Raw genomic sequence first — 12,170 nt, 5'->3', positions numbered from 1 at the left:
AAGCCAACCCCTTAGAATTCATGGAACCTACAATTTCTCAGTTTAAAAGGTTTGCGTGCACTGTCAGTATAGTGCCCTTAATGGATGTAGGGTTGAAATAAATGTACTCCAATAAGTGAAATCAGTCCTTTAATTCCCTTTGGTGTCAACCCTTCACTTTTTACTATCTCACAGTAAACTCTATTTCAAATCAAAGCTGCCACCTGCTTAGAGTCACACTTGCATTTAATTTAATTATGGTGAGAATTGCCCCAACATTCTTTTTGAAACTCTGATTACTTGCAAGCTAATACTGAGTGAACAATTTTTCCTTTTGACAAGGAAGAGCAAGTTAGAAACTTCAAGCCTAGCAGGTGAAATTTAGTCTTATTGTTTATTGGACTCATTATCAGATTATCTACAGCACAATTGTAGCAGGATTCCTCCATCCAGATAGTTAGATGCTTATAGGATGGGTGAGAAAAAATGTTGTATTCAGATTTTTATTAGTTTTCCTGGTAGCACTATTGGATAAGCATCTTGAGGGAAAATTGAACTTTGTTATCATCTATGTTAAACAATTTCAGTGAGAATTTTATATATGCCAAACTGGAAAGATATGTCAATTCCCACTATGGAAGAATGGATGGGAAAAGGGATAGAATTGGCAGAGATAACAAAATTAATTATTTTAATTTAGGAAAAGAATGTATCTAGCTTTGTTTCTACTTAGAGGCTGTTTCTAGACTTTGTGCTCAAAAGAGAAAAAAGTGTAATTTTGATTGTTTTGATTATTAGATTAGTTTCCTTTCTTTCATGTTAGTCCACATGAACACTTATTCTCTCATAATCTATTATTTATGTCAGCTTCCAACCTTTGATATCGACTATGTCAACTTGAACAATCTGTGCCCCTGTAACAACTCAGCCAGAACTTTTCCAGCCACAGACTGTGATGTGTCTGAGATAAAATAACTTAGAAACAAGAGAAAATTAGAGTTATGATACAAAAACATAAGAAAAAAATAAGTAAAAGAAAGCTTACTAATGTATTTTACATGCTCTGGTGGCACAGTGGTTAAAATGCAGAATTGCAGGCAAACTCTGCCCACAGCCTGGAGTTCAGTCCTGATGGGGCTAAAGTTTGACACAGCCTTCCATCCTTCTAAGGTTGATAAAATGAGGATCTAAATTGTTAGGGGCAATATGCAAAAAAAATGCTTCTTTACTGTAAACCATCCAAAAAGTGCTGTAAAGCACTATGAAGCAGTGTATAAGCTGGATTGCTATTGCTACAGCTATTTTTCTGTAAGATTGGATGTCTATGGAGTTTCTCAGTCATCCAGGTCATGGTTGGCCCAAAGGTGCTTTTTCAAGAGGCAGTTGGACTTTCTGGTTTTTATTTGAATTAGTGCCTATAAAATCATTTATGAAATCATTTAAGTCCATTTGCCTCTTGAAAAAGCACCTTTATAAGATTGAATATTTATTATCTTACAGTAATAAGATATCTTGTTGTTATTGTTGTTCAACAGCAGAGAATTCAGGATGGGTTCATACCCTGCTTCCCAGGATCTCACATCGATTGCAGGAGCGTTGTAACACCCAGTTTGGCACATGGCTGGATGCCACAGATCACCGCCTCTCCACACAATCAGAAACACCACATGGTAAGTCTTTGGAATGAGCTTCCTTGATGTGGAAAATAGACTAACCTCCTGGTTGTAATTTATTGGTGGTTAACATAAAAAATAGGGCTCTCTTTTAAAAATAAAGAAAAATATAAATTTTTCACTTTATAAAATTACAGCAATGTAATCTTCATATGAAAATGATTCAAATTATGGAGTGTATATACAATTATCTTTGGAATGATTTCTCTTTTTTAGTCAGGTTTTTCTGCAGTTTCTTAAAACAACAGAAGAATCAGTGCAAATTTTCTCAACAAAAAGTGTTGCTAGATTATTATTTCTACCTACAGTTGAAGGTAAGGTACCTTGTAGAAGAGAAAAATGTCTGGGGCACTTCTACATTGTAAATCTTGTATGGTAATATCTCAGTGCTCATCATTAATTGGTTCCAGGAAGCACAATGAGTAGCAAAAATGATAAGTACCAAACAATTTTTTTCCCCTAAGGAATAATGTAGTGAATCACAAGACAGACAATATGAACAAGTTCTAGCTTATGTACTGAGTACCAAGCAAACAATGAGTACCAGGACAAAATGTTCACATCAAAATGTGTTAAGTACCAAATTCGATGAGTTTCAAAGCAGTTGAGTACCAGGTGATAGGAAAAAGTGAATGGTCTTCAAATTTTAATATTGAAAGAAAAATTTAAAATTGAATCTGTTGTATACTGGAAGCTTACTGAGTGGAGAAACAAGCATGACAGAGAAACTACAATGGATAGGAATGAGAAAATGGTAGTATGAAGGCAGTTTGTAAGATAGACACTGGGTGTCTATTAGCTGGGTCTTCAGAGTGGGAAAAGGAAGAATACAAGCTGTAAAAACAGTTGCAAGAGAAGATGGCTAGCCAGGGAAAGATAACTGAATGAGGTAACAGGAAAGGCAAACTGAACTGAAAAACAGGAAATAACCTATTGTTCTAAGGAGCCATAAAATATCCCTAGAACTCAAAAATGAGCATGCCTAATAGTTGATTAATATTAACTGACACACCTTGCATAAATTATCACCAAATTTCAATGTACATGTGATGTATGATTTAGTATGTAGCAGCAAATATGTAGGAGGTGGTCGGAAAGAGTGTAACCTCACTGTAAATCATGAGATTGCTGTATTTTGACAAAATGGAGTCATCTCTGGAGTTTTTCTCTTCAGATTTCAAAGGTAGAAGTAGTGTTGTATATGAACAAAGAAAATATGCTGTAAAGTCTAGTAAAGACTCTTGAACAGTGTTTCTTAACCATGTCAACTTTAAAGTGTGTTTCAATTCCCAGAATTCCCCAGTCAGCATTCTGGGAGTTGAAGTCCACACATCATAAAAATGGTCAAAGTTGAGAAATACTGTTTGACAAAATGTATCTTTCATACTAACTGGGATGGGCAACTTTTGATGGCCAGAGACAATAGGACATTCTGTGGCGAATGAGATGCTTTAGTGGAGAATCATGTCAAGCATGTGAAGCTGGGTCATTCATACAGCTAGACTAAGATTATTCCTGAATTTTAGGAAAGATAATGTGCATTTTTCACAAGGTTAAGTTCATTTTAGAGATTATCTTATAGTTTTCATGAATCTCGCACTTCAAAATTTTGGCAGGGGTGGGATTCCACTGATGCATCATGGGTAGTGACTGCAGCTTGACAGAAATGGACATGTTTCCTTCAAAAGTAATCCTTGGCTTCTTTAGTGTTTTAAACAAGATCAGGCAAGGGGTGGGAAAATTCTTTTTATTTCTCAATAAAAAGAACTCAAGGGAGCCAGTCTCTTGGCAATACTGGTTTAAATGGAAAATCTGATCTGTTAGAAGGCAGCTCTTCACATATGGCATCGAGTAGGTTTGAATCAGCCATTGCTTAAGAAAGTTCCTAGACAGACCATGAACTGTGAAATTGTGAGTTCTAAATCTCATCACGTAAGAGGTTATTTTCTACACTTTGGTAAAAGAAATTGGGAAGGACAATCAGGCCCCAAAGATCTTATTACTACTTCTGGAGGATTAGACATTCCCCTTTTTTCTCTTATTATGTGGACTGGCTGCAAGACTTTGGCATAATGAGCTTTCTCCTGCATCAGGTTTGCCAAATTCATTCTGTTTTTTTGATATATGAGGAGGGAAAACATTAAGGAAATTATACACATAAGCACAGTGTTTGGCATGGGCTGTTTCTTTCCCCACAATTGATTTGCTACGGTATCTTGTAATTTATTCATACAAGGAAACAATGATGGATGGTGTAAATTATTCTTCTTTTTCCCTTTTGACTTAAATAATAATTGCCAATATCTCAGAACTGTATGGAAACATATAAGGGGGTATAGACAATATACATAGAGAGTTGCAAATGTTTGCTGATAGCATTTTTCTTCTTCCTCTTTCAAAGGAGGGTAGTTTTGAAAGGAGGGGGAGTTCAGAATCAGCTCAAACTCCTCGATTAAGGGTTCCAGAAAATGTTTGCTCTTTGCAAAATATATAGATTCATATTTTTCTTGGGCCCGTTTTTCTCCGAAGCTTAATTCCAATGTTGGGAACTAAAGATAGGGAAAAGAGGAAAGAAGGAAATAAAACTATGGGAAGACTTCCAAAAATTCAGCCTGAATCCAAATGCATTCAGACCTGATACATCATCTCAATGCATCTTTGGGATTAATGTTCCTTACCAAGGTATTCCTTGAGTGAAGAGAGCAGGAAATCTTTGTTTTGGAACTGGGAATCTATTACTAAGTAACTCAGTCATAAGGCACAATGTCACATGACTGGACCAACCTATGACAGCCTCAGTCACTGCTGTTAAGTAAATCTTGCAAGGTTGCAGCACCACCACTACCCCTGTCACATGATCAACATTTCCACCTCCTGGCAGCTTCTTCATTGGCTTTGCTTGGCAGAACTGCAATTTTGATCCAGTTGCCAAGCACCTAATGATCATGAGACCATTAGGAGGGAGGAGTGCTTCAACAGTGGCAGCTGTATGGACCCATTGTAAATCCTCCTCGTTCAGCATCATTGTAATGGTCACTAAATGAGTGGACATTAAGCACAGAATATTTGTATTTTGGATTTTCTTTTTCAGGTTCTTCTCAGATCTTTGGGATGTGTTCTTTTCTACCGCTGGGTGATAGTTTAGTGATGTGTAATTGGTGAAGGAGACCTTCACCTCCATACCATTATAAAACTAGGACAAAGAAAGGGAAGAAAAGGAAATAGGAAGAGGAGGAGTTGAGCATGAAAATTCTTATCAACATGAATATTCCATTCCTCAGTGGGAAACATATGTAGTACAGGTTTTTTTTTTTTACTCCTTTTCCTATTGGAAACTACTGGTTGGGAAGGGAGTAGTTGATTTCCTATTTACCTCTGTCTAAACTTCCATTTTGCTAGAGGATTGAAAGACCCTCCACCACAGACTGGTATTCTTACTGGATAAGAAATCCTTGCTTAAAACTTACTGCTTGGTCCAGGATCTTCTAGGATTGTAAGCTACAATTTCAGAACAAGAGAATGCAGGCAAAATAATGAATCTATAATGAATTATCCATTCCTTTTGTACTGGCTTATACTATTTCTGGGTACATTTCTCTGCACCCACAGTCAGCAGGCAATTGTGGCCTGGTGGTTTGGGGCTAAGAGAATGAAAAATCATACATTAGAATTATCGTGTGATGTTTTTATGGGGGAAAAATTTGTGTGTTACTGAGATATCAAGAAAACAAGCAGAAATTCTGTCTCTCTGGGGAAGGCATTCCTCAACTGAGGCCCACAGTAGAAAATGTTTTTTTTAGAAATTATCATCTGATGATAGAACATGAATAGTGTTCATGTGGATACCCAGGGAATGAGATGATCCTTCAAAGATAACCTTCTTTATGGTTATTCCTTCATTCACACAGTTATGGACACAGGATGAACATTCAGAGTGAGCTGCATTTTGTAATGGGGAAATTGGTTAGAGAAGTTGATAAATCCAGAATTCTACCAAAGATTGTCTTTTCCAAATGTGATTGGCTTGATCTGGGAATGACCTTGGGAGGCAGGAGGAAGTGACAAAGGCTAGACGAACATCATGCAAAAGGTTTCTCAGCCCACCGGAAAAAAAGGGAGTATGGGAAATATTTCAGAAGGCACCTTCCTTAGTTTTCTGGAAACCAAACATAAAGGAGGAGAAAAATGTTTTCAGACTTGCAAGATTTTTACAATGAATGTAGTATTAATGTTCATGATTTGTTCTTCTTGTCTAGAGTCTAGACTACCACAAAGGGTTGAAATTTACCTGCAGTCATTTGGTCTATAGACATTTTTGTGTATATGATCCTTCTCTTTTGAGTTAATTTTGAACTGTCTTTTCTCATTGTGGCTCTCTTTGAGAGTCCTTTAATTTGTTTGTAGCCTTAGATGAAGGTTAAATTATTGTTTGTTGGAGTCATTGCAAACCATCATAGCTAGAAAGCTCACTTGATCCTGTCCTGGGAATGTTTTCTCTTTTCCCCCCCTTTTTTTCTTTTTAGGATTGGCAACATTAACAATCCATCTAGCCATTGAAGCATTTTCATTTGGCAGCCCGAGCAATGTCAATTGAGAATGAAGGAAAAATTTAAAACTTTTTTTTTGGCTGAAGCAATGGCACATGGACACCAAAGACAGATCCCCTGTTAGCTTAAGGTGGGGAGAAGAAAACAGCTTGGAAAAATAGCTTTGGAATCACCTTTCCGTGCGCACTGTGTATATTCTGTCATTTAAGGAAAAACAGAAGAGAAGGAAGCTTTTATGCTTATGTGGTGACAACTAGAAGCAGAAGTGCATAAGTACTCTCACCCACTTTCTTCCTCTTTCCTTCATTGTCACAAACAGCATAACTATAAATGACTTATCCGTGGTCATTTGCAGGTGGTGATTCTGAATGAACTGGTATAACACAGTTCAGTAGAAGGGGGCTGCTTATATTATGTTGATCCTGGGAAGCATGGTTGTTGGGCAGAGTAGAAATTGACATCACTGTCATCATCATGCAAACAAAATTAAGTAAAATCCCAAAGTTCTTTTTTTTTTAAATAAAAAAACCTGTCTTTCCAACTATCCATTGCTTTTCTTTTAGATTGAGTCCTATCATGTCACCATATCACTATTCGACCATACACACATTAATATGTGTACTAATCTATCATGAAAAGCAAAACTAGAAAGATTGAGTCCTATCATGTCACCATATCACTATTCCACCATACACACATTAATATGTGTACTAATCTATCATGAAAAGCAAAACTAGAAAGACTCATGTTACATTTCTGAAGCTTATTACATGCCTTTGGGACAACCACTAGCTCCCAGCTGCCTATCTCCAGAATAAAACATTGGGTGGAGAATATGTTTCCCATGAAATGAAGTGAATTGTTCATTTTCATCTCTTGCTGTTATTCTGCTACAAGGGTTAATATACTCAACTGTGGCAAAACCTCGATGACCCATTAGATAGCTGCTCTGATGAATTGATATAATTCCTTAAGAAGTAAATACAGTACTTCTTATATAATAATTTATTCTAGTGTTCTGAGGCCCTCTGACATCATAGTTATATCATAGTTACTTTTCCCAAGTTATTTTTTGAAAGTAAAGTCTCTTTCAAGGAGATCTTATAAGCTACATACAGTACATTTCTTGACAATGAGACAAAAATAGTTTTCTGCTACTTTCTTGCGTGTTTTTCAAGAGCTTATATACCTATTATTTCCTGGATAGTTCCAGTCTCGGTATTAAACTGGCTCTGATCCTGTTTACCTTGTGTGAGGTTAGCCAAGATCAGTTAAGTACCACCATCTAAACGGCCTTTCGCCAACTAGAACAGAAGTGTCAAACTCAAGGCCTGTGGGCTGTATCTGGTCCACAGGATGCTTAGATCTGGCTCACAAGGCTGCCCTGGAAACAGCAAAGGACCAGCCTGTGATGCCTCTGTCAGCAAAACTGGATCTCAGGAGGGCAGAGGACAGCTTCTTGAGCTGTGTTTTCACTGGCAGACGGTTGCAGAAACCTGTTGCAGCTTAAAACGGGTGGCCCTCCTGAGCTCCATTTTCACTGGCACAGGTTGCAGGAAGCCATCACAGTTGAAAACGGAGCTCGGGAGCCATTTTTGCTGGCAGAGCGCTCGGGCCACCACTGGCACTCCCAACATGAGTGGCATCAAGCTTGCCACACCCATCCTGGCCACATCCACTCCAACCCTCCAAGGTCAAACACAACCTTGTTGCAGTCCTCAATGAAATTGAGTTTGACACCCCTGAACTAGAATAATGTTTAATATCTCTAGGAAGTGCACTGTAGTTCATAAATGCTAATGTCATAATTTCTTTGTCTTTAAAAGATACAACAGTCAATCTATTCTGATGTAATGCAGCTGTTTCTCCTGGAAATGGTTCCTTCATTGACATGGCTTTAACTAACAGTGAGATCAGTAAGCAATATCTGCTTGACTTTGCAGAATTGGGCAGGATCCCAATTTTTGCATTCTGTTAACTGTAATGTATATATGACGAGAGGGTTGGATCTGTTTGGTGATCAGGAGTGAGAACTGTCTGATCTGTGTAATGTTGCTTTACATAAAGATGCATCAAGCCGTTGTGTCACTCCACTTCGCTTCCTGCAAAGAGCATTGCCTAATGCAAGTGGACTTTCTCTTCTCTCTTGAGAGAGATAATCTTGCCTTTAAATTATTGTGCTTCTTTTTTTTTTTGCCTTTGCTCCAGTCTGCTGCTGGTGCTAATGTTTAGTGACAGTTACTCAGTGCTAATGATCACCTTTGGGGATTTTTCAGAGTGTTTGCTTCTTGCTGGTCACTGGTGAAATGTAATCAATAAATCTGCCAGACAAGCTTTTCAAGTTGTCTTTCCTCTTGGAATGGAACAAACACTACTATAGCTGATTTGTGACCGAGCCCCTTTAATAGCCAAGGAACCCCTTTCCCCGTGGGAATTTGGCTAGTCCAATTGATCTAGGCAGCTGGCTGGTAAATATGAAATTAATCAAAGACAAAACAAGGAACATTACTTACCCCAAATAAGGAATCTTGCTATGTAGATGTCTTACTTCAAATGATAGCAAAAGAAGGAAATAAACAAGGGAGTCAATTTTTTTTAAAAAAACACCTTTGCTTTTCACATGCTTGCTATCATCTATTTTATAGATAGTGCCAGAACCAGTGTTATATCTCAATGTATTAATGTTTATATTAATAAATGCAATGTGTGCTGTATACTATATCAATATCAGTCTGTAAGATAATTCGCTTTATTTAGTTAATATATTTAGCTATTAAATGTATGCCTACTTTTTCATTTGTTTAAACACTTGTCAGACACAAGGAACCAAAAACAACTTAATGAGCTGATCTGAGGGGTATCTTTATTGTTGCTCACCCATCGACAGGAATCTCATCTAAAACTAGATAAATACTGCTAAGTTTTAGAAGGGATTTCCCTTTGGCCAATTTCTCCTTACAAGTGACATAAAAAGTGACATTTCATTCCTCCCATCAAGAAACCCCAGTTTATACCACACTCAAGGCAAATATAGTCAATGCAATTTTCATTGCAGGTTTCTCTTAGGCTAATCTTCCAGAATTGGAATTATATTTCACAGAGTAAGATGGAGTTCCCAGATCTTATTGGGGACCATGTGAGAGCTTAATAGAAAATCACTTGGCTTAGATGTTCTTATGTACAGTTGTTCTCCAGATGTTGCTGAAGTTCAGACTTCCAGGAACTTTGGCTGGTATGGGCCATCTTGAGAGAGAGTTAATTCAGAAACATCTGAGATGTTAAAGAAAATATAGTTACCGGATTTGGAAATTGAGGTTTTGCCATAGTAGAAAATACTCATCAAAGTGTCCTAGCACTACAAGTCTTTTCAGTATGTATAACACGGGCATAATACATGGATTGAAAGAATTTCTTCATGCCAGCAGAAATGTCCAAAAATGGTTAAATGAAAACAATGCTTTCCCTCATCTTTCATTGCCAGCTATCATCTAGCACATGTTGATATCAAGTTCTGCTTCACAATGGGATTGCGGGGTTTAAAATAAGACTCCCCACTTGATTAAAATGACATCTGGGGGGCGTCTTGAAAAGAGCAAAGTATTCCCGAACTCTGGCTGTAGAAACATGTCTTAGTTTCATTCAGGTAAGTTGACTGCAATACATTTTTTTATGAGGGCTTTGTTAGGTTAGAAGTGTATCAGAATGAAGATATAAGAATGTCATTGGACTTGTTTAGGGAATATATCCTTTAAAAACATTTTCATGGTGCCCTATACCACACTCTAAGAAAACGATAGTATTTGTGGGAGTCAACACAGGCATTCCTTCCTGTGAGCACATAGTCTTCAATCGCTCCCCAAGAGTCTTGAAGCTGTCCCAGCTCAGTTGTGATCTTGTCCAGGAATTATGGCATCCTTTTGGATAGCTTGGTCACTGTTTTGGAGTAAGTAAATATTATGTATGTGCTTCATGTTTTCACAATATACTAATTAAAAAGAAAGCAATATTTTCTTGTTTTTTATTTCAATAGCTACCAAGTTTTTGTCACTTTTTTGCATCAGACTGCTGTATGTGCTGATATTTATTTTTTAATTAATGGTTAGAGTAACTGTTCCTTTGAGTTACCTGCTGTGGGGTAATGAACAGCACTAAGACAGATGCCAAACTTTTTCTCAGAAATTATTCTTCCATATCTGACATAAAAAGGTTATTCACTTTCGGATTTATAATCAAAAGCTGAATATAGTGAACATTGCTACTATTAAACTTGCATTAAGACATACACATAAATAGCACTTAGACTTGTATACTGCTTCACAGTGTTTTATAGCACTCCCTAAGCAGTTTACAGAGTCAGCATATTGCCCCCAACAATCTGGATCCTCATTTTACCGACCTTGGAAGGATGGAAGGCTAAGTCAACCTTGAGCAGGTGAGATTTGAACTGCTGGCAGCCAGCAGCCAGCAGAGGCAGCCTGCAATAATGCATTTTAACCACTGCGCCACCATGGCATAAACTAAGAAAAGCAATACAATGCTTTGACTTTCAATAGCAACCTGGGATGTTTGTGCTAGAATTTCTTGGTATTGCTATGGAAATATCTAACAGCTCTAGTTTTCTCCCTGTTTAGCCATCACATTTTAAGAGCCACTTTTGTTGTTACGCTCTGTCCCTTCACTTTGGCCAATACGTGGTACAGTATCGCAATCCTTCTCTAATCAAAGAAGATGAATGCAGCAGGAAAATCTTTTTCTCTCGTGGCACTAGTATTCATGAATGTTTCCTGCATACAAGGCTGCTTGGCTGACACTTTTTCATCCCTTTCTCTGTCTCAGAAAATGAGTCTTACCTTGAGGCTTTGAGGGGTAGCTGATGGAGAATCCTGGAGATTTCCCCTGGAGATTTTACTCATTTTTAATTGACATATATTTCTATCAGTCTTCAAAGCTTTCCAGGGTGGCTAATAACAACTGATCGTAGCATCAAAGCTTGAACAAATCCTAAAGAGGTTCATTGGAAGAGCTACTGCTATATCCATACTGTAACTTTACAATTTGGTGTAACTGATAGGGGACATGAGATAAAATTATAGGTTATCTTTAGTGGACATGTTCAAGCTGAGACTGGACCACCATCTTCAGTGAACTTTTAATGTGGATTCCTATACTGAACAAAGTGGGTTTTTGGAGAAACCAAGCTTATGTCAAAATGATGTTGCAGAAGTAGAAATGTCATGGTGCAAATCCCATTTAGATGTACTTGCATTTTAATTTTTTATTGAAGCATGTAAGTAGTGGGTCTAGTTTAATTGGATCACAATACTTACTTTATTAATTTGAGGTAGTCCTTGATATATGACTAATTACTTAGTGACTGTTTGAAGTTAAACCCCCCCCTCCAAAAAAAGGTATGATCCGGTTCCAAAGTTACAATGGCTTCCCACCCTCCACCCCTGAGATCACATGATTGCATTTAGGTGCTTGGCAACCAACCTGCATTTGCAATCATTCTCAGCATCCCACAGTGATCACAATTTGCTGGTAACCTATAAAAGTTGACATATAGCAAACAATAAATTTGCTTAATAACTGCGGTTTTTGCTTAACAACCATGGTGATTTACTTAGTCACAGCTACAAAAAAGATGCAAACTTGGCTTGGTCATTTGATGACTTGTTTATGGACATCACAATTTAAAACAGTAATGGGCAAGTTCCATTGTAGTCGTAAGTCAAGGTCTCCCTGTACCATGCTTTGGTCTTCTTGCAGACACCTGTTTGATGGATCTGATAGACTAAAAGTCTCTTTCCAATTCTATGATTTTAAAGCCTCATCAACCTTCTTAAATAAATGTTGGGTGTTTGGAAAGTGTATTCATCCTAGCCCCATTGTCATTACCACCAAAACATTCCAGACTAAACATCTGTATTGAAAGATATGCATCTTCTTCAAAGTTTTCCATTAGGATATA

At 37.5% G+C, this 12,170-nt stretch overlaps 1 protein-coding gene across 4 annotated transcripts in view; it reads left to right on the top strand.

Moving 5' to 3' along the window:
- ADARB2 (adenosine deaminase RNA specific B2 (inactive)) overlaps positions 1-12,170 on the top strand; it is a 504,709-nt gene that overhangs the window by 175,543 nt on the left and 316,996 nt on the right. For all 4 annotated transcript variants that reach the window (XM_087946315.1, XM_087946316.1, XM_087946314.1 and 1 more), the window contains exon 2: positions 1,515-1,649. In XM_087946315.1, the coding sequence (XP_087802441.1) occupies positions 1,515-1,649 (135 nt within the window). The remainder of the gene's footprint in view (positions 1-1,514; positions 1,650-12,170) is intronic.

The sequence above is a fragment of the Notechis scutatus genome, chromosome Z, assembly GCF_049901735.1.
Source record: "Notechis scutatus isolate UNSWTSFEM ecotype Mainland chromosome Z, rNotScu1.2, whole genome shotgun sequence".
NCBI classification, from domain to species: Eukaryota; Metazoa; Chordata; class Lepidosauria; order Squamata; family Elapidae; genus Notechis; species Notechis scutatus.
The sequence above is the reverse complement of the archived record's forward strand: the minus strand, read 5'-3'. Positions and strand labels throughout refer to the sequence as shown.